Below are 24,112 nucleotides of genomic sequence, written 5' to 3' on the forward strand. Positions count from 1 at the left end.
TGATCTATCCATATCAATTCCCCCATCTCTTTTATTATAGGACTATTCATTTAGAAATCCTGAAGACTATGAGAACTTCAAAGCATTCCTTCAATATAATATACCTCATATTTGCCAGCATTGCCTTTTTCATTTAGTCCTGATTAGCATTGATATGATTATCTTCACACAGCCTAGATATATTGACAAACCTAAGCAGCAGAACCATTTGCTGCAAATTTGGATGACTTTTCCCATAACTATTACTTTTAGCTAATGTAACCCCAGTGATATAACCTCTGCTATGGTTAGAGAGCAAGAAATTTTCTTTGCCGAGATGTATGGCAGAAAAACTTTATCAGCACATTTAAAGCCTCTCCTATGCTTGTAGTTCTGACAGCAAAATACGTCAAGAGGAGTTACTGCAATATGGAGTATTGCCCTTCATCCCGTGTGTCTTGGGGAACTTCACATCTTTCTTCCTCCTGAGACTGACAGCTCTCCTGGTAGATTAACAGCTCTCGTTTTCTCACTGTCTCAATGATTAGGACAGAATTGTGATTTTGGCCTGATCTGAACATTGTTCTGGTCACCCGTTTTGAAAACAGAAAAACATTTTTCCTCCTGACAGAGCAAGACAGAATTATTTTGTCTTCACAGCAGCTCAGGGATTAGTAGGTCAGGAGCTCCAAAAGAGCTGCAGAAGAGCAGGACAGTTGGTATTTTGCACTGCTGCTCTTTCCCCAGGAGAGAGGACATTTAGTTTCCCCAGGACTCAAGTTCTGCACATACCCAGGAGAAGGTAACCCTCCATAGAACTGCAGAACAAGGAAACATTCTTAAGTTGGTTTTTTGTTTTTGTTTTGTTTGTTTGTTTGTTTGTTTGTTTTTTTAAATAAGGAGATGATTTAGCACCTTAAGTACCAATCACCTTAAGTCATACTACTGGAGGACAGCAAGTCCCAGCAATCTGATGGGTGGATTAGCTCATAGCTGATGGTCTTACGCCTGCTCTTTGTCATGTAGAATGAATTGTATGAGTTTTTGCTAAGAGTGAGAATTAAATTAATGAATGGCCTAACTAAAGCAGCCTCCTTTTACCTTTCTGTTGTTCACAAGCACCTAAGGCAATGCAACTTCTTTGTTGTTTTCTTTTCTTTTCTCTCTTTTCCGTCGCTTTAAATTATGATCACAGTGGAGCCATCAAATTTACCCACAGGATTAATTGCAGCTATTTTCTGGTTTTGACAGCTGCTCTTCAATATACTTATTCTTTACTGTGTGTGGCATGAAGCTTGTCAGGTAACTTCTCTTTATTTAATCCTTGAGCCAACACTCTTTTCCTAGAACCTGCTTTCTTGTGTTCACTAGCCAACTCTATCGCGCTCATCATTCTTTAGTCAGGAAAGAAGACCTCAAAAACTTCTGTCAAAATGGATCACTTATGTCATTACTTGAAACGATAGCTCATTCATCAATTATTAAGAGTCAATGCATTGCCTTACATTCTCTCTTTAGTATATGAAAGTGTAGAAAGCAATAACCATGTTGCAAAGCTTTGCTTTAGATTACAGTAACCTAAATACCAAGAAAAAATACATTTCATAATCCATCACTTCAAAGTTATGCACATGATTAAAATATTCAACTTGCAGTATATCATTTCCCATGTGCATAATCACTCAGAGAGCTGTTGTATGATAACTGTCAAGTTCAATAAATCACGTGCTTTCCAATCTTTTTATTTATGTATCAAACTAAGCCTATTATTCTTCTGAGGTTTTCAACAGAAGAAATACAGAAAGATGGTTAGCTCTGTAGTATTGAATATGCTGGGATGTAGGCCTGGCCTAAAGAGACAGCAGCAATAAAGTAGCCAGTCAGCTCTCTCTTACTACTGAATACATTAACTACATATGGAAGTTAATTAGTATGAAAAATGGGGTTTCCTTAGAAAACAATGTCTATCCTGTTGAGTCAGATTATATGGGATCCAAAAAAAGAAAATAATTCTCTTCAAATGGAGAGAATAAGGACAAAATTCAGTACATCTTTATAGGTCTTTTGAGCACTATATATGAGAATAGTTTCAGAGCTGAACTAAAAACCACATAGAATAGGTCTGGAAAATATTAACAGAAAATATCGACAAGCTACCCTAATTTTGCCATTTACTCAGAGGAGCTAGAGAGTTTGTGCAGGACGTCATTGTCACCAAGGTGTTGTTGAAGGCACTGCAAAAGGTACAAAACACACTGCTAGTGCGTGTAGACACTTAGAAAAACCTCCAAAACAACAGACAATGAGGGGAATACGGGGCGGGGGGGGGGGGGGAGGGAGGCGGACACAACAGAATCAGAAATTAGTTAAATTAAGAAAGACAAAATAACAGAAGCATGTTAAAAAAATCTCAACAGACCACAGAAGGAATTAGTACATCATGTGGTCAGCATTAATATATTAATCACAGGAAATAAGCATAACATTTAGAGTTTCCTTTCTATATTTTTGCTTACAAAATACTAAGGATGTGTGGAATGTGGAAAATAACAGCACACAAAATGGAACTACCTATTTAGATCTAACATCACCAGGAATTTAGGCATACAGATATAGATCAAGACTTATTCATCAAAATGATTTTGTGAGGTTTTTTTATCTAAAACAGCAGCATGTGACGGTAATACTGAGTTGCTGGAGCGTGTCCAGAGAAGGGCAACCGAGCTGGTGAGGGGCCTGGAGCACCAGTCTTATGAGGAGCGGCTGAGGGAGCTGGGACTGTTCAGCCTGGAGAAGAGGAGGCTGAGGGGAGACCTCATCGCTCTCTACAACTGCCTGGGAAGGGGTTGTAGCGAGGTGGGTGCTGGTCTCTTCTGTCAGGTGGCTGGAGATAGGATGAGAGGAAATGGCCTCAAGTTGTGGCAGGGGAGGTTTAGGTTGGATATTAGGAAAAATTTTTTTACTGAAAGGGTTGTCAGGTATTGGAACAGGCTGCCCAGGGAAGTGGTTGAGTCACCGTCCCTGGAGGTATTAAAAAAGCGCGTAGACAAGGCACTTCAGGACATGGTTTAGTGGGCATCGTTGATGGTTGGACTCGATGATCTTGAAGGTCTTTTCCAACCTAAATGATTCTATTATTCTATGATTCTATATTTGAATTCAAATGATAGTAGCTTCTGTTACTTATATGGATTCACCACCTAGCACCATTTTTTCCAAATATTTTTAAACATATGGTAGTACATCAAAAAATTATTATGTCGCCGTCTGTTTGGACCATCTATGAGAGATGCACATCTGACACCTAAAGTTAACACTGCACATTGAGAATCCTGAATCGATTTCTTGCTTCTACTGCTCTTATGACAGTGAGCAGGACTTCAGCATTTTATTTTTCCTCATTAATCAGTATAAGGAATAATAATTTTCTTTGCTCATTAAGAACATGAATTTGTGAAACAGATTGACCATCCTTTTATCTGCTGAATTTTCATTTGCCGACATAGCTATGTGATTTGACAGAGAAAACACAGCCTTACCTATGAAATATGCTAGCAGGATGGCAAGCAGGACTGCAGCAGCAATTGCAGATAAAGCAGCACATTTCCAGCTACAATACTTGGAGGGTTTTTTCAGCTTGAATGCATTCCTGGAGAACGTATTTCTAGGTAACAGTCTGGGAGGTGGAGTATAAACTGTTCCTGAGGTCAACGGGTAACCAGGGGAAGAACTACTGAACAGCGGAGTAGTTCCAGAAGATGTCTTAAACAAGAAATGCCTGAAAAACATAAAATGGAACATAGTTGAAAATGGCAAGTCCTGTAGTTAAGAAAGAATATTTCCTATTCCATTCCAGCTGCCACAATGTGTTAAACTCAACTAAAAAGAAAAAGGATTTTGTATGAAGAAGTAAGGAGGTGAAAATTCTCAGTCTTTTTGCGACCAGAGCTTAACAATTGTCACTAGAACACAGTGTCAGGATATCTGCATAATCCTTTCTATAATTAGATGCAACTTGACCAGATACCAGGTAAAACACCAGCATGACCGATGATGTGTCTTTGAGTACCAGTTGAGATTGCACCTGTAAGAAGTGTGAGCAGTCTAGTAACAAAGCTCGTATTCAGAAGTGATGTCACTATCAATTCCTATTGGCCTGTGTTTGCTTAGGAAAAAGCAAATAATTCCACTACAAAATACCTGTAACATTTATTAGTATAACAGAACACTTTATGAGAAAACATCCTTTCTGAGTTCACAGGTTTACATGATTTCCCTGTGGAAGCTACTACCCAACAAATATTCTAAGACAAAAAAATTATGAGTCTCATTAACACTCTCGGCAAAAGCTGCCAGCAAAAAACTTTAAGAACATATTGAGCAAAAACCATAGTCCTGTAAGAAAAGATCCTACCAGAATTAGAATTAACCATATTTTTTTTAACGGTACACAGGTTTGGTTTGAACAACTAAGACAATCACCAAAAGCACACAACTCAGCAGAAAAAAAGAGGACTTAAGTGCCCATACATAAGTTAAGAAGAAATTAAGGGACAAAATATACTACCTAACGAAATCTCAGAAAATGCTGCCAACACATTCCAGAGAGAGGAAATGGAGAAAGCAAACTAGAAGACTGGCTTCTCTAGATTAACTTCTCACAGTCAGGAAGAACTGACCACAAGCATGTTCTCAGTAAATGATAAAAGCAGCAGCACAGATTACAGGCGGTGCTCTTCAAGTAGGCCACTTGTTTGGATACAAAAGAGCTGTGAAGATTCCTTCCATACCCTATCCCTTCACAGCACTGAAAAACAAGTGCTTCTTGGAATCAATTAGAACGAAGATACTCAGTAATCTCCAAAATCAAAACCACAGCCTAAAATAACCCAAGTCTTACTTCAAATGTAAAAATGTTTAATATTTTTATTCAGATCAGAATCTAGTATGTCACTCTCAAACCACCTGTTAGAACTTCAAAATCAGTTTCAGTCACTGCTTACTACAACAATGATTTGGAAGTTTGCAATGGAAATGTGTTTCCTAAGTGCATCTTCCAGCCCATCATCATGCATGTGCATACTTCCAAGCATAGACTTTACTGTATACTTATTATACAGAATAATCAAAGTGATTTCAAAGAATATTAAAATATTTGTTTTGAAATGAAACCCAGTGCATCATAAATTGCATAGAATTTGCATACAGGTAGAAGACAGTAAAAGGAAAGTTGGCTAGGTTTCCCAGTTTTATGGCTAAACATTCACATTTGAAGACAGTCTCTGAAAATATGGTCTTTTTTTTAATGACGTCATTAATAAACTCTATTAATGAACATGAAAGATCACTTAGTTTGACACTGTCTTTGGTTTGGTTTTTTGTTGTTGTTTGTTTGTTCTTTTAAACACCAAATGACCTTGTACATCCCTTATACCAGTGATAAAAATTTAGCTTGTTTCAGAAAATATTTCAGTCACCTAAGTTAGTGGTAGTATTGGTAGCATTCACTGTCATAAGTGGTTTTTTGTGCTTTGGAGACACCGCAGAAGAAACTTCAGACACACAAGTACACAATCAGAAGTGGCTTTCAAAGCCTAACTATCTTAAGCAGATTAATTCTGTGGGGGGCTTTTGGCGGTTTTTTGTTTGTTTGGTTGGGTTTTTTTATGCAGTATTTGTAAAACAAAGAAAGAAGCAGAATAAAAAGGGAATATTCTAACCAGCTACTTAACAGAAACATTCTATCATTTTTTTCAAATAAAGTTGCCCTTCTTTTTTTCCTTATCAGTGAGGCTCATTGGCTGTTAGAATTGTTTCTTTTCTGCACATTGTACAAGATCTATGAGAAAACACAGTAAAGGCAAATGCTAAAAGGGTTTCCCCCTCAAAATTACCTAGCCTTTTAAAGAAAAAAACACACCTTCCAGTTACAAGAAAGCAAGAAATAATGGAAGTCTGATTTCCTGAACACTTCATTTTAAATGTTTCTTTACTTTGCAACAATTCAATTAGAATAACTGTTGGGAAAAGGATGTTATCAGGCTGGTTGTGTTACACTACATCTATTGACACTTCTATTCCTTTTCTCTGGTTAAGACCTGACTACCACTTGTTAGCAGAAGCAGTTTTAGTCCTTTCTTCTTGCTCGCCAGTGCTGGAAACACAATACAACTTCCAGGATAGGAACTAGGGATTGAAGTGACGTGGAGCATGAGGAAAGAAGGAAGGACAGAAGGAAGACAGACCTAGTGAGACCAAGGCAGGTAGGAAGGCTCATCTCTCTCATTCAGGCTGACTCTGCATCTGCCTCAGCCCAGGACCTCCTTCTCCTCCTAAATCCTCATGGCATGAGCGGCCCTTTCAGCTTTGGACCTAAGGGTCTACAACAAAGAGTTCTAACAGTTCTTTTCTTTTTCCTGCCTAAAAGCAGATCTCACAGAATCAAACTGGAAATTGCAGTCCTTGGCATTGCCCTTATCTGAAATGTCAAGGTTTTTAAACCAGGGAATTTTATGTCCTCTTTAGCTGAGAAGGCAGCTACAGTACCAACAGAAATTTTAATATAAAGCATTGTTAAAGTAAACACAGATATATAATGAAACTCTGCTCCCATTAAAATTGAATTAATGAATATCTAGATATGTTTTAATAGAACATGTCAATCATATACTGTTTCATGTAAGAAGAAAAAAAAAGTAGAAGAAAAAAATAGTTCCACTGTGATCCACTTTGAGATACATAAAGTATATAAAGAAAACCAAAATACTTTTCCATGCAAACATGATCTTTATTATATCATTAAAACTGCTCAGAACTTGATCGAAGCAAAAAAGGCCGATTGAAATAGATATGTGGAACGCTGTCATTCTCAAAGCAAAAAAGAAAAAATATCACTGGATAAACTCTGAATTCTGTTACACCTGCGGGTCCTACCCACGTATTTTGAAAGCTGAAAGCTTATTGTCACCATATGAGGATTTCTGACAAAGTGGCAAGAATAAGAAGACAGCACACCATCTTAGAGTACAGAAATTCTGCCTTCAAAACTTTTAAAAGACATTTAACTAAAGATATGTTAAATATCCACCAAGCCATTTTGGAAAATGGGCACTGCATTCAGAAGCTGGAGACCTGATTAGCAGAGATAACTTAAGTTATAGTAAAGCACACCAGAAAGACTGAGAACATAATGGACAAAATACTAGGACCCCCAGAGTTTTAAGTCTGGATTCAGCTACTAATGGAAATAAATTGACTTGTCTCAACTCTGTCCCTAAACCCAATGATCTATGGCTATATTTTTATGTGGGATTTGACATGCTCTGGTACAACCAATTGTCTGTGGGCCCAAGCTGCACAGAGAGAACATGAGCATTTATCAACATTAATTACAGTCTCACAGCGGTAAGACTGGGAGGTATGTACAATCAGGCGTTATGAAAAGAAATAATCTTATTTGTACCCGTTCCCTTACATTCAAATACATTCCATATTAGAATTAAAAAACCTGTATATTCTCTGTCTTACCTGTTCACCTATCAAACATATTAAGAAAAACACATTTTCTACCTCACAATTAGCATTAGTAATTTGATTTAGATTGGGACGAAATTTCTATTTTGAAAACATGGGAGTAAATTTGCTAAGTCTCAGCCCAGTCTCCCTAATTTCTGTGCATCATGAAGACATTCCTATACTGGAAAACTACAAAATACAATTGTCAGTATACAACGATTCAGTAATTTAGGCAACCATGAAAGCTATTGAAGGAGCTCGCATGCTGCTTACAGAAAAAAAGTTAACCCTGTAGCTCGGTCAGTGCTCTCCTCTACCACTGTGCAGCTTTCTGGGCTGTAAAATGCCCCCCTCTTTGTTTTAAGCAGCGTGTGCTGCTGATGCGTTGGATCACAGATGGGGACCTCATCACTGACGCCAGGAGAAAGGTGACATTTATGAAAGTTGTGCTTGCAAGGGGACATTTGTCTACAGTTCTGTGGACTAATGGTAAATGGAAAAAGCTATATTTTGCTTTCTTCATTAATTCAGAGCTCTCTATAGCATTTATTTTCCCACAGGTCAAAAGGACCTCTGGTGTTCAGGGAATAGTGGTCTGACAGAGACTGTATTAACTTTCGTATTCTTTGAGAGAACGATCTTTTTTTTTTTTCCCTCCTTTCTGGCCAGATTGTCATAGCAGCACACTGCAAGAACCAGTTGAGAAAAAAAAAAAAAGGGGGGGTTTGCAATGAAAAACTGTAATAGAAAGGAAGAACGAGATACTTTCTAACATAAATTGCTTCTTTCCCTCATACTATCCTAAGCTTATTCTGTATGAAAAAAGAAATAGAGAGCTGTAATGCTTAGATTGTCTTTTTCCCATGGGTTTTAAATAGCAATTAATAAATAGAAAAAATACATACCAAGAAAACAGTAATGGCTCAATTTTGTGGTTCTAGGGTCTTCAAAAATATCTTCAAGCTATGGTAAAAATCATACCTGTCCATAATTTTGTTGGACATTTATTCTTAGCAGAAAAAAACAATGAAATATAGAATGTAACATGCTGTCTTTCATCAGAGAAAAAAACCCTAATCTTCTGTAGTCTTCTAAGTCCTCCAAAAAAGTAGCCATGAGTCATTTTATGTCAGTGGAAGCCTCAAAGTGGCTGCCAAATTCATACAGTGAAGTTTTATGGCAGTTTTCTAACTTCCATACAAAAAGAAACCAAGACTGAAGAAAACTACAAGCTGTTCTTATGCCTTTTATGCTACAATGAACTCTGAGTGTTAGACTGGTGCAAGCTTTGGTCACCTGTGAAAGGGTCTCTCAGTCTTTCTCCAGATGAGATTTTATTGCATGTTCTTGCTCTCTGGTTCTTGCAGAGAAACACAGGATTATCAACCAGGTTTACACAGCTGAGGGCTCTCTGATGTAAAACTGCACACAAGTTTCTACTCTTTTTAGTGTCTAGAACACAGGGACTTAGGTATTCTCCAAATGCACTAAAGTTAGCAATAAAGGTTTAAAATGTCATCTATATGTGTTTAAATTGTATAGTTACAAGAAATTGTCTCAATCACGTCAAATCTACAGACTAAACTCAGTAAGACAGATTTTTTTCAGTGAAAAGCTATTTAAAATACACACTTACATATACGAACCTGCCATTTTACACACGTGTGCCTATGGGCACCCTCACACCCAAACGCCTGTTGCCACGACAGGACAGCCCTCACGACAACGCACTATTTCAGTGGTTTTCAGCCTGCTGCAGATAGTCAATTTGTAACTAAGTGTGCACGGTGCAGGAACTAAGGACACTCTATCAGGCATGGAAACTAATTCAGAATGAACACATCAATAGCAATGGGACACTTCTATCCACTGTAACGTAACTCTGAGCCTTGCAGCAGCCACTCAGCTTCCAGCGCAGCTCTAATACCAGCTTTCCAGCTCTTGAAAGGTTCATGATTCCTTAAAGGCTGGTTTCTTCATATCCCCGGGCAAAGTCTTCTAAAAAATGCAAAGTGTAAAGCAGAGTGTCGGGGATGTTGCCTTAAGTACCAGACTAGCTCGTCACTGCCATCTTCACATTCTTAACAAAGACGCAGTTGGACACACAAAAGCAGAGTAATTGAAACCTGTCTGGCAGGAGGGTAGGATGTTGTACAAAAAGGCAGGTGCCAGCCTTTGGGCACCCCGATCTGTCATACTATTAAACAAAAACAAATAGGCAATGTTCACAAAGCCGCAATTCAAAGCAGAGTAGGTCAAAAAAGGCAAAACTTCTGTATTGTACCACAGCTGCTGCCTTAGCTCTCTACTGATACCTTCTTACAGGACCACCTGCTTTTTATCTGGGAGATGTTGATTGAGATACTGTTGGATAAACTTTTACAACCCTCTCTCTCTCTAATCCGGAGTGCTCTCCTGGGGCTCTCGCTGCTGTGTTCCAGGCCTAGCTCTGACACCTCCCAATGGCATAGCCTTGGCTCAGGCTGCTCAGAGAGCTGTGACAAAGAGCTGCGAGAGAGTCTGTAGAAAGATAAGGTGAAAAATATGGAGAGAGGAAGGATTGCTGAGATGGGGATCATTGGTAGCTCAAGAATTTGAGGGGGAGAACACCGACATGGAAAGGCATAAAATCTGAAAGGGGAAAACCCGGGAAGGCTAGCAAGGATTCATTGGGTCGAATGGCTGGTGTTGGTGGAGCTGGTGGCACAAGGCAGCCTGGCAGCCCCGGGGAGCTACAGGGGCCAGCCCTTACCTTCCTGACCGGTGCCTGCGCGGCCAAAAGAGGTTCTAGGTGCCCTGCAACAGGTGGTGAGCACACTCACTCACCCTGTCAGCTGAAATCCTGGTTAGCTTTTGTGAGAGTTAGCCAGTAAATAACTGCTTTGCCTTTTAAATTTATGCCTATCTTTCTCACACTGTTGTTTATTCTCCGGGAAGGCAGCAATGAAACTGCTAGTTAACGCCTAGTAAAGAGTAACATGAATAGCTACAGACATAAAATCATATCACAAAAAATCAGTTACTTTGCATATGTACTTACATTAAATGGGAGCAGGATGAATAATGCAGATACAGGAAGATTTAAGCACCTCTGAATCAGCTCAAACTATAGGACCTTTCCCTTCTTACATGGAAAAACTTGTGTCTTTTCTGCTGTAAAGTTCTGAGTAGTATGTTGCATAGTGCAGTCAAAGCAATGACATCCAATAATGCCTACATTTGTTTTTCTGTTAATGATGATAATGACAACAGTGTTCTGCATTTCAATAGGTCCGTTCATTTTTAGCTTTCTACATCGATTAATGAACATAATTTCAAAACACTTCTATTTTAAAAAGCATACATGTAAGGTCTTCACTATCTCTTAATTCAACTGCTCACTTAACAAGAAAAAAAGTACTAACAGCAGTGCTATTTCAAGTCTATAAATAGCAGACTACAAATAATAGAATAGAATAACAGCATAGAACAATAAACTCAAATCTCTTAAATAATTTTATCAGTCTACATGTAAACTTAAAAAATAGAAACCTAAATCACATCATTTGAGATTAATTTTTTTTTAAATAAAACATTAACACCCTAAACATACCTGCCTCTTCCCGTACAGTCACTCATGCTGCCTGTTCACTCTGCACAACCCCAAACTTAAAAATGCAAACCAACAAGATCGTAAAAACATGCAATTATCTGCAATCTGTAAAAACTTCTTTGAGCTTATGTGTATGTGAGTGGGAGTATATCTAGATTGATTTTCTGAACCATCATTCATTACATAACCTGCTTTTGTAGTGTTTTCCTTCACCCTTTTTTCTCTCCTATCAGAGTCTACATTTGTTATGAAAACAATATTACAGTAGCCTGCTAAAAATGACCTTTCTACAATGTTTTTGGAATTCATCCAAGTACGTGGCCCAAATGTGTGCGAAGTCCTTGGGGATGCTTTTGACTGTGCTTTACTTGACTCTTTAAAATGCTTTTGATTTTTAAATAGGTCCAGCCTCTATCTATGCAGATCCCATTTATTTGGAAAGTCCACAACCTTCCCGCAACCTTCACATGCAGGAACAAGAGAACAGAGGAGTCAGTTCTTGCCCCAGCCCTCAAACTCAGAGGACTAAACTGCTCTAGCATATATGTCTGTAGCCATATAGTTTAAGTGGTAAGAGAAAGCCACGTAAGACAAAGCAAAATTAGAGTGAAGAGTTATTTTACTGTTCCAAGTAGTTGTGTTATGCTGAATATATCCTAGAAATTTGCATTAACAAAAGGAAAAGAAATTTCATTTCACTATTCTGTTCCAGAACATTTTGCATTATGTATAAAGATATCAAAATATTGAGACATCATTGAAAATAGGCAGACAATTGTGGAGAGCGGCTGTAACTTGGAACTTCTACACATTCAGAAACTTCAAGTTTACATACTCAGTTCAGAAGTTCTGCAGCTGATCTTGACACCCTAGCGTGGTACAGCATCTGAATGCAGTATTAACAACATGTCAGATATTTAATTTCTTTCTTCAAAACAAAACAAACACTTAGCACTAAATCCCGCTCTTCATGTACTCTTTTCTTGGCTTTTTTGCCAGGACTGCCATAGCCTATGCATAGCCACCGCGTACCGCATTCATTCCTTCACTGCCCGGAAGGCTGCAGCTACAAAAATGCTGAGCGCAGATGTTTCCCTCCTATGATGCCCCATGATTTTGAGTTCATGCACTGCATTGGTGCAGACGAGGATATAACTTACGTTGCTACTCCATCCATCAATCTCCCCTTTCTGTCCTAGCTCTCTCTCCTCAGGCTCACTCAGAATGACTGTGTAGGAATTGGACTGGCAAAGTAAGAAATATAGCTTGAACCCCAGGAGCAGGCAAATATTTTGAAGAGCAGCATGGGGGTTGTTTTAAGGCTAATTCTCAGATTGCTCAGTCTTTAAATTGAACTTTGCTTAAATGACCCCAGATTTGGACCACTGCTTTTATACTAGAGCTCACAAGATCTAAAGTAACTGATTTTGTAATCAGCAGAAGAGTGACCATGATCCTTTCTCCTGAAATACAGGAGAAACATTAGTACATTACAGTCTTCCTTGAAGCCTGGCAACAGTTCCTTGTGAGCAAGCTCAAAGAAATTATAGACATCCATACAAAATTATCTTTACAAGTAAAAGATCTGGACTGAAAATAATTCAGAGTAAGAGACCAAGTAGGGGACTAAAGGGGACTAAAACACTAATTTCTATTTCATTTTGTCTTTTTTCTCTTGGGTTAAGTATTATTAATTATAATGGTACCAACTAAATTAACATCAATATAAAGTACCGGAACAGGCATTAGCACATTAGGCAATCTTAGTCAAACACCCATGCATGAAAGCTCTTCTGTTATCCCCACTTACGAGTCATTCCATTTTTGACCGGTGCCTGCAGATGGCCCTGTGTGAGGTTCCCGTACCAGGGAGGACTCTTAAAGTGCAAAGAGTGATGCAAACCTTCCTTGCAAAGCCATACTTTTCTCCCTGTGCCCTCAAAGCATTTCAAGCTTTAAAGCAGAGCACTGCCTCTCTAGCTGTCTGGAAGTAATGAGACCTACACCGGGATGTTCAAAGGTAGTATTTTCATCATTCATCCTCTTCGAAAGCAATGATTAAAGAAGCAATAAAGGAACACCTCTTAACTGGAAAACGTAGAAACCAGCACTTTGGAAAGGAGGAGGAGGAGATGGTTTGAAACAGACTGCAAGAGGACAATAAAAGTTAAAGAGCATTAAACAGCAGCTCCGAGCCTAAAGGTAAAGCATCTAAGTACTGCAGAAATGAACCATAAAAATAGCACCATAAAAATGCTACGGCGATGCATTACGGCATCCTTAGTTAAAGATATTTCAACCCTTCCATTACGGACCCTTATTTCAAAGAAAACAGAACAATTATGAAGCCAGCCTGGGGGCCTGTTGCAGTCATAAAGAAGCAGCAGACTAGGGAAGATACAGTCCGAATTTGTTTGCCTTGAACCAGAAACAAGCACACTAAAATCAAGCGCACATCATTGGAAGTGTTCAAGGTCAGGTTGGTCGGAGCTTTGAGCAACCTTATCGAGTGAAAGATGTCCCTGCCCATGGCAGAGGTGTTAGACTAGATGATCTTTACAGTTCCCTTCCAACGCAAACCATTCTATGATTCTAAAAAAGCACAATTAGCAACTCTGTATAAGCATTTTGCAATCTTGTAACTCCACTAAAAGCAACAAGCTACTGCAACACAGCTAAGCATAATTAGGTAAAAAATACACAACCACAAAGGGTACATGGAGACTTGGGGTATAATTGCCTGAAGAGGGTACATGAAAACATGTGCAAGCAGTAAAAGCTTACTTTACATCACAAAGAAACTAAACCAAATGCGATTACTCCCCGCCCTGCCCCGCCCCCCCCATCAATATTGAAACAAGAGGTGGACAAGGCTATATGTGGAAAATGTGCTGTCTCCAAACAGTCTGAATTTAGCCCAAACTGCCTAAGATGGCAAGCGAAAGAAGGGAAGGGAAAAACATTCTTACCAGAAAAAAAAAAAAAACAACCCCAACATGCAGACGCACATTGTATTATTCAATGATTTCAGCGCTCGGTACTGTTAGATAAAGAGACGTCTGGAATCTAAGTTGTGATCTGAGTTTTGTAGTGCTGACATAAAGCATTCCCTTCAGACAGTTCAGGTACAGCTTTTTGTTTCATAATCAGCAATGTGACCACTTGCACATTATTTTCAGTTGAGAGCAGAATCTACTGAAGGTAATTGAAAGGTGAAAACTAAAAGTTGTGAAACTTTTTCCTGATAAAGCAGGTGCTGTCAAGTGCTGGCTTTGCCTCCTGAGCACTCCACTAGTGAGATTAATAAACTGACGACAAGAAAAAAAAATTATGCAGTAGTGCACTGTGAAGAGGCAGCGTAAGAGGGATCAGCGTTTCACAAGCTAAAGCTGTAAAGTAAAGGCTGAACTAAAAAGTTACCAAGTGTCCTTTTTTTTTCTGTGGCTACTGCTATGAATGTACATGAAATACCAGTTTTAAAGTGAAAGAATTACAGGCTAATTCTGAAAGTCCCCAATGAATCTGCAGGCATCAATTTCAGCAAAACTCACTGCAAACCAGAAAAAAAAACCAACAAAAAACCCCCCCATCATCTTCTGAGTTAATATTCTTGTGATGAAACTTGTCACCAAGTCCTGTCAGGTGTGTAATTTCAGAAAAGAAGAAAAATCGATCCTGAAGCAATTCTGGAATAGTCTTAGAACACAGCAATCCTGTCAGGATGTTTTCTAATATCTTAATGCTTGCCTATGACAAACCTATCTACGGAAAAGCTCCAATTAACTGCCAGGTATCTTGCAGCCTCCAAAAATAACAGTATTCACAAAGTAACCTTTTGTTATCAACATGAATACATATATATTCCTGGAGGTTTTATGATGAAAAAAAAGAAGAAAATGAGAAGAACCAAAGTCAGTAATGGAATTGATAGTCTCCGCTGAGAGGGAATAGGCACAAAATCAGACAGTAAAAGAAAAAGAGCCAGACAAATGCCCACTTCTGTTTCTCAGGGATGCCAGTATTATGACAAAGAATCCTTTTGTGAATATCCCAAGGAATTCCCTCCATATAAAGTGTTTGGTAAATTGGGACAATCTTAAGCCATCAGAAATGACATATTTCACGTACTATTGTACCCAAGAACAATTTCATATGAAAACAGATGGACAAGGAACAGTAAGGGGTCACTCTACACTAGAATTAAAGGTATGTTATAATCCTGGGCAACGAACCACACAGCAACAATTGCTGAATAGGACCAATACTTTTATCTTGTAGTTCTTAGCAATAAATACCAAATTCAGGATGGCAAAATTAAGTTCTAAATAGTAGCAGATGCTCTCACAGAAGCAGCAGTTAAGAGCCGAGCTTCACTCCATATTTTTTTTTTTTTTTTTTTTTTTTTTTTTTGGCCAAAGTTAGCTCCAAACCTTCAGTAAGTAAGAATCCCTTTCCTTTCTTTTTTTGGACACCTCAGGCTTTAGGATAAGTTGCATTTGCTTTTCAGCACCCTCTCCCCCCCTTCTTCATGGCACCCATGTTACCATTTTAGTAAAGTAGGGCAATGCGAATGAAGCTCCTTGTGCGTGTTCCAACATGGCACAGGAGCACAGACTGGGCACAGACTCCCTGCTCTTTTCAGTCTCATTTGCTCCCCATGGTGCTACAACCACTGATTAACCACTGAATAACAATGGCCTGGGTGCTGTAAGCCTCAATCCAGCTATACCAACTTCTCCCAGAGCTCCAAACCAGAAGGCAATATTTAATGAAAATCTGGGAGGGACTGGGCTGGGACTGCACAGCAGCGTAACTATACCGTACCTAGCTACTCTGGGTGTAATTCAGCAGAGCGGCATTAAATTCCCGGAAGGTTGCAGACCAAACCTCTCAGAAGCTGCGGCACCCAAGCAGCTGAAGCCACGGTACGAGCAGCGTTATAAACAGTCCAGCTCCTCTACCTGTACGCTGTGTTCAGAGCTCTCTGGGCAAGCAAGAACACCCGACTATTCCAATGGCTTTTTTCAGCACCACAATGGCTGATTTTAAATTCTGGGAGATCAGCTCTGCCAGCTCCGCTATTTAAAGCGCAAGTTAAATATGTTTGACATTCCATACCCCAAATGACAACAAACCGGAATATTTAGAACGGCAGCATGTCAGGCATTTATTTATTTATTTATCTGGCAGGCCTAAGTGCTGCACCTTTTCATTTATATGCAACTGTTTGCCCCACGGGCATCAAGCTGTTAACACGTACAGAAGAGATTAAAATGAGCTTGCATACTGGATGAAATATAAATTAAAATTATAGTACTGTCAGTCTTGAATCTGGGATTGTATCTCAAGGTCTTCCAAAATGCATAATTTCAAATGAGCCTCTGTTTGTTACTGCAGGGAAGGCAAAATGTATAATTTTTCAGCAACACAGTCAATATGAATTATAAAGTAAGTCGTCCCTGAGCCTGTGAGTAAAATATGCTGTGCTAATACCATGAGTTTTGTACGCAGGGCTGGTCCAAGTGAATAAAAGGCTTTAAAATGAACAGAGAGATGGTCACCTATCTACCTTCCGACGCAAAGCAAATCAGAGGCTGGCAGGTATTCTAACGTCACTAACTCCCAACGCTGTGTCAGCCAAAACCATCGCTGACAGAAAGTGAACTAAACCCCATCTCCTAAGGAGCCAAACCGTTTTCTCCGCGCACGTCAGAGAACCGTGCGCTGGCATCCCCCGGGGGTGTCCGTCCACGCGACCCACCTGGTCTCGAGCGGGACGTTGCTGTTGAGCACCCAGCTGTCCTGGAGCTGCACGGACTCGGGGGTGGTGGCCAGGTCGTTGGGCGCCGGAGCGGGCGCGTGGATCTGGTTCCGGCGATTTGTGAGCGAGTTCCTGTTGAGGGAGTTGGCAGAGGAATGATGATGGGACAGTGAATGGTTGTGAGGAGGAGGGAGAGGTGGCCTCAGCGTTGACTGGCTGTGATGATTTGAAGGGCCTAAAATAGAAAAGAAAAATAAATCACAAATGTGTGTTGATGATACTATTCTCCTTGGCATTTTCAAGGGACCGCTGCCTGGAAAAAAAGCCAAACCCCACAAGCAGGAAGCTAAACCTGCATGCCTTTTGGACCTGTAGGCATTAAAACATGGTTAAATCAGATCAGTGATTATTAGAGATCAGAGATATAAACCAGAGTTTTGAGGTTGCACAGTTGGGACTTTCACGAAGACTATACTTAGATTTAAAAATACTTCTTTATGGATTCTCCCTGGAGAAAGGCTCCTCTGTGGAGGAGCCAGCGCAGCAGTCTAGCTTAACCATTCTGTATATCCACCCAGAAGAACTTTTTCCTCCCTGTTTGTATCAGGGACTTTAAGGAGATGAACCTTAAGGGATTAAAAACAGCTTTGGAGAATACCATCTTTAGTCTTCTATAAAACTTAATCAGAGATCTCAATCTTCTCTCATTCACTGTTATTTTACCAGCTTCAAATGAACAGTGTTTGTGCCAGTGAAAGATTAAACTCCAAATATGAAAAGAGAGCAACAATGCAATGACGATATCTTTCATGTTCTTCCATGTGATCAGGATTTGGCCTGTATTTTTCTATTTAGTAATGCCACAAACACACACCAAGATCTGAAAATTATGCTACTCTTTCAGCTTCTTTCACTGAAAAATGACAGATGATGTTTTTTAGATATAAAGAAGGATATAAACTTTTCTCATTCTTTGAATACTGACATGTTCGCATTGATAATGAAAATAAATTTTTCTAATCAATGAGGCCAGTGGATTAAAAAAAGCACATGAAAAGAAAACAGAATAAGAAGGTGTCATTCTAGCATAGTCACTTTTCTAAACATAAATGCAGAATGGTAAATAAGTTTAAGTGCAATTCCACATGTTGCAAGGGTTTACTTCTAAGAAAAACAGCGAAAGAGATTAAAGAAAACAAACACTGTGTGTTATGAACCGCATGCTTTAGTCATTATGTCAAGTTGTAGTTTTCTAGTGAACAATAATCAGAAAAAGTAATATTAGTGAAATGATAATTATAATGATGTATAGTTTTTTTTAGAAACTGAAGCACATTCTGTACTTAATGAATCAAGCGATAAAAGAAAACATCACAAGGGGAAACCATTTGCAGCTAGACATCTATTTTTATATGAAACAATGAAGTATAGAAAAACTGCTGAACTGATTAATTAACTGTAAGTTAATTAAGGTCAATATTTAAAAAAAGAACACCCCCCCCCAAAAAAAAAAAAAAACACCAAACCCAAAACCCAACCACCAAACCCCAAACCATTCAAGGGGGATTAATCCCCATTGAGAATCAGGCCACACAGCCAGGAACTGAAATCGGTGCATCATTTCAGGCTTCTGAATGCTAAAGTTCTGGTGAAAGCACCTTCCATAACCAGGGAGATATTTTAGACTCTCATGTTAAGCCATCCAAGAAAGGAGAAGTAACCAGTCTCTTGTCTTTTGTGTAGGGAAAACCACATGATATTGCAGCTCAAACACCGGCAATCAGAGGGGCAAACCGGCACGGCACCCCGCGCCGCAGCAGTGGCTGTGTCCTGCCTGGTCCTGAGCGCCCGCCTGGGCTCTGCCTACGTGGGTAGATGTGGCGCTCAGGGACGCGGTTTCGCGGTGGACTAGGCAGTGTTAGGGTCACGGTTGGACTCGATGATCTTAAAGGTGTTTTGCAACCTAATTGATTCTATGACTCTATTCAACACCCCTGGGACCAGCTCCTCTCCTGGCACTGCTCTGCCGACTGCCCGCCCCAGGGAAAAGCTAGTGAGAACACCTACTCCTAACAGCAATACAACCAGGGAACAGAAAGAGAACAGAGGTTTTTTGGAGAGAGATCATTAATTTTCTTAAGCGTTACTGTGGGCCTGGGGAAGCACAGGCCAATAAAGAAGAGACAGACAGGTTTACTGGGACTTGCGCAAGGCAAGTAGAAGTCCTGTGACAAGAAACTTTAAGAAGTGAATTATAATAAATTCTGCATACTTCACATGTTGTTTTAAATTTGCACAGAAGTTTGTTTATCTTTTTAAAATGTCTCTTGCCTGAATGCTCAGCCTATGGTAGCGTCAACTGCTTTAAATACAAAGTCACCTTTCATGAACGCACCCTAAATTTTAGGGCCATCATACGTGCTGCTCTCCTCACTATCCTTGCCTCGGCTGTGTCTTACCTAAGCTTGAAAGAGACTGTTTAGCCCAGAAAATTTTATGTTTAACACCCCCATTTGGACCCCTAGAACATCAAATGTCTAATCTACACTAGGTCCTCTGCCATTCCCCAACAGCATGTGGAGTAAGACGCAGCAGGAAGAAAATGTGTTTGGACAATATCCACACGCATAGCAGCTTAAGTGGAATTACTCTCCTGGTCTGTGTTCTGGCTTTAAACAAAGCGTGCTTGGATTTCAGTAAGTGGATATTTATGAATGATAAAATACAAATGTGTGCCCTTGTGTTAAAAATTACTTCTGAAGATTCATGTGCTTCATATTTTCTTAACTTACTTTGGATGCGGCTTTTCCTTTCGGAGGATAAATATAGAAAAGTCATACCCACAGAAACAAAAAAGTTTTGCTCCAAGAGACACAGTAGTGCCAGCTAAATAAAGACTCTGAATCTTGGAACCACAAAATCATAGAGGCTGTTCTTAAAAGTGAGCCAACTGCACATCAATAAGAATAAACAGAATTTCTGAAAGATTAAGGAAGCAAGAACTGAATTCAAGTTACCACAAATTAATTTAATCTGCCTCAAGACTCAGTTCCCACACAGTAAATAAAATGTAGTGCGCAAAATAAGCTCTGCGGAAGTAACTCAACATATACTGCAGCTGCAAAACCTCACAAATCTGGTGTAAGATGAATGTAGCATTTAATATAGAATAATAAAACAAATACCAATATCAACATTATATAGATATTATATAGTTTATATTAAAACATATAAAAGCTTATATATATATAAAGTACTAACTAGGGAGCATGCACACACACTTGTGTATATATGAGAGAGATAAAAGCTTAATATGCTGCTTCTTCATAAACCTGTTTAAATGAATCAAAAGCAGAAGCTGAAGACTATTGAACTTGCCAGGGATATAAAATTGGATTCACATCTGAACATCTGAGCACTTCTTTATGAGCATCTTTGCCGAAATTAAAACTTCAACAGCAGTACCTGCAAATCTGCTGAGCTCTGAAGTTCAGAAAAGTAAATCACTTGCCCCGTAATAAAAGATCAGCAGCCTAAAGGACTGGCACAATGTATCTTATGACATGATATGCTCTGCGGCCTCTTGCAAATTGCTTTATTAGTTGGAAGCTTAAACACAATAAGTGTCTTGATGGAGTACCTCTGGCTTTTTACATCAGGAAAGAGTTTTTTGGGTTTTGGGTTTTTTTTATATATAGCAGTTGCCAGTATATGTCTGGGGAAAGATACAGAGGAAATTACACCTTTTCTCAATTATTACATGAATTAGGGGTTTCACCAGAATACACTACACAATATCTCAAAACATTTAGGTTTTAAGGAGAAGTCTCTTAAAACCACAATGAAAATCAGATAACTGGAAATCTGAAATACCGGTACCCTCCATATCTTGGCTTTTTTTATTTTTTAATTTCTGATTTAAATTCACAAATAGACAAACATACCTAATTCTAATTAATTTTAGTACACCTTGATTGTGTTGAGCACTTCTGAAAAATCAGGGCCCGATGACCATATAATCAACATGAGATTCTTCAAGAGATCTTACTGTGGTCAAGAACATCAACACTCCTCATTGCAAATTAGAAGTTGAGTGAGGATAAATCGTGTTCTAATTAAGTAATCTAAGAATACAAAGTCTGATCTACATATCTTTGAGGTAGTCATAAGCTATCCAATTGACTTATTTGGGTTTAATCAGAACTGAAATGCTAAAAAAGAAAAAAAAAAAAAAGAAAAAGTTTTGTTCTGTCCATTCTTTTATCCAGTGAAACAATTAAACAACTCAGGCTAGCACAGAGGTAAAATTCAGCTAAACCAAGATGCAAAATAGCACTTGTCTCCTTGAAAACAAGCAAACCCAAACCACCAAAAAACCAACCCCGAGCAAAATTCTGTCACTATGATCTTCCCTTCTTTTGCATACACAAGAAAGAGCAAAGGATCTGCAGCCCCAAGTCCAGCCCGTGGTTACTGCCGTGCCGCGCACAGCGCAGGGCTGCCACGGGAAGCGCTGTGTGACGGGCGGCTGGCGCAGGTCCTTCGGGAGCCTGCGCTGCTGCGTCCTACCCGGCGTCTTCTGGCACGAGCCTGGCAACCTCAGGGACCAGGGAAAGCCACTGGACGTCACGGCGTTACAGGTACAACAGCGACGGCTGCGTGCTCCCGAGTACGCACTCCCAAACATCACTTCTCAGCTATTTTTGCTGTTCAAATGTTGCCTAGAATACAAAGTGAAATTCAGATCTGCTTTAACATGGTCAAACTATTTTTCAAAGTTCTTTCGAGGCTTTGGTACACCCACTTAACACACGTGCTAAATCCAAGCAACACAATGATCTGAAGAGAACAGGCTAATCTCCCGCCTCAGAGATTAAATTCAAAGCAGAATCAGAAGCATCCCTAATCTAAGCAAAGCAATCGCCTCCCTGCGTCCCAGTTCTTTGTCAATACTACCTCAAAAAAATAATGTAGATGTTATCTTAGTTGTGCTGAATTATCCCCTGTGCCATGATTAAATGCTAGAGACACATACAAACACCTCCTCATCAATCCTTTTCACAAAAGAACTAAAAGAAAAAACCCAAACATATATTATTTTTCTGAAATGAAAATGATGCGGCTATTTCCTTATTCTTCTAAACAATACGAATACTGAACACAAAAAGATAACGAAGGTGATGCACTGAAAGAAGAAATGAATTAAGTAAACCCACAGAAAATCCTTGTTAGCCAGCATTAGAAACCCAGTCTTCAGTATTCCTAGTTCTTTATTCAGATAACTCCAGCACACTGTTTTCTCAAGGAAACCACATCATCTGCTATCACAATGAGTAACAGTTTTTTCACAGAACCACAGGGCCACCTTCCAAGCTAAATTCATCTTCAAAGGCAGATCACATTACTCAGAGTCAGGAAGAAAAGAAAGCGTTTGAACACCCAGGAATAGAACGCAGTATCACAAGGAGCTGCCGTCTCCGTGGCCAGCTTTCACCCTGGGGTTTCGGCCTTCACTGGAGTTTGGCGGGGTGGGACCAGGGGTCCTTCCCAGCAATACAGACTCTCTTCTGTGCTACGTCTGCTTCAGTTCTTCTGTTCGTTTGCTTTAATTCTCTACATTATTTTGTGCAAGGCCACAGTTAAATGGAATCTAAATGTTCTGAAAATGTTTTCAACATACGCTGTAAAAGCAGCAAGTTATCTCGCGCATAACCATGGATATCATTAACTCTCTCTCTTGTTGTTGTAAACCCAAAACACTTGCCAGGGTGTTCCTTCTTTTGTCCGCGTGTTTTTACAGTGTTTGAGGCAAGAATAGGTTGAATGACTGGCTGTCATCCCAGACTGTACATTTCAAACTGAAAATTCAGTAAACGTGTGGTATAAAATTGTAAGTCACTTATCAGCCTCTGCCAGTGCACTGCAGCCATCTCCTCAGCACAATATTAGAGTAGAAAATTAAATGTTGCTGCGGCAAAAAAGAAACAACAAAAAAACCAAACAAAAAATACCCCCTTGCTTACCCACAATATCCAGATAATCACAGAAAAGGGGAAAGGTGGTTTAATGGATAAAGTCTAGGACTCTGTCATAGTTTCTATATCCTACTCTGACTGAGCCAACCCTTGAGCGATTGTGGACGAATCACTTGTTATCTATAAGCGTCTTTATCCATATCCTTCGCAGGAGTGCTGAAGGTAAATTACCTTACCACTTACAAGGCAATCAGATACTACTGCAGTAGGAGCCAGTCAAACGCTCTGTGTCTGCGGCTCCCAGCCTGCCGGGCACGAGTTCATCGCACGGGAGGCAGAAGCAGCAGCAACCAAATTAACTCTGCCAGACCCGAGTTGTTGCCGCGTACACAGAGTGCAACTGCGACCCCGTCGCGCTCCCGAAACCAGAGGCGCTGAGTCGGTCTGTGCAGATACCCAAGTGCATCTAGACAGAATCCGCCTGCTCGGAGCAGGAATATTAGCTTGTTCTCAGCATTGCTGGAGCCAAAGAAATGGCAGATTTGGTCTTTGTGCCGCGTGCGTTGGTTGGTTGGTTGTGAAAAAGTGGTGTGCACACTCATGCAAGCAAAGGCAAAGTACTAGGACCATTCACCGGGAGTCTAACTTGAGGGATTACAGTCCTATAAACAATTTTCTCAAGTGAGAGTCACCTACAAAAAAGGTTAAATACCACTGCCCTACAAAATAGTATTATCTGAGATACCATGTACTAATTATATTTGCTGAAATACATCATTGAAGTATTCATTATCACACTGCACGAGGTGCATCAGCTGCATAAAAGAATGGCTAGTCAATGACAAAGCACATTGCTTTAATAATAATGCTTTATGTGGACTCCGTGTCCTGTGATACTTTTATATATGTATCTATGTGTATATATATATAAAGGTAGGCATACTATTTCTATTTTTACATATCATAAAAATGAGTCACAGAGAGGTTAAAAAAAAGTCGTCTTTCCAATTAAAAAAACAATCCATGCATTGCACATCTTTCCCAATCAACCTTCTCATCTAGTTTTCCAATAATGAAATAGATATAAAACATATTTCAGAGAGACTAAGGGTGTATTTATCTTCTTTAGCTTAGATATATGACTTCTGTCTGAAGAAGGCACTGATGTAAGAAGATCTAAAAAGAAAAGTGTACATATATATTTCTAAGCAATAAAGTTCATCATTACTGTCATAATTACCATGGAACATTTTACTGCAGAATGCTAAATGTTGCTCTATATAGCTGTTT

General features: G+C 39.4%; 1 protein-coding gene across 6 annotated transcripts in view; it reads right to left on the reverse strand.

Moving 5' to 3' along the window:
• The window catches only part of TENM2 (teneurin transmembrane protein 2), a 715,493-nt gene that overhangs the window by 170,288 nt on the left and 521,093 nt on the right, over positions 1–24,112 (reverse strand). For all 6 annotated transcript variants that reach the window (XM_029997792.1, XM_029997790.1, XM_029997793.1 and 3 more), the window contains 2 exons: positions 16,848–17,082; positions 3,519–3,757 (listed from right to left, as the gene is read on the reverse strand). In XM_029997792.1, coding sequence (XP_029853652.1) covers positions 3,519–3,757; positions 16,848–17,082 — 474 coding nt within the window. The remainder of the gene's footprint in view (positions 1–3,518; positions 3,758–16,847; positions 17,083–24,112) is intronic.

This window comes from Aquila chrysaetos, chromosome 22, assembly GCF_900496995.4.
Source record: "Aquila chrysaetos chrysaetos chromosome 22, bAquChr1.4, whole genome shotgun sequence".
NCBI lineage: Eukaryota > Metazoa > Chordata > Aves > Accipitriformes > Accipitridae > Aquila > Aquila chrysaetos.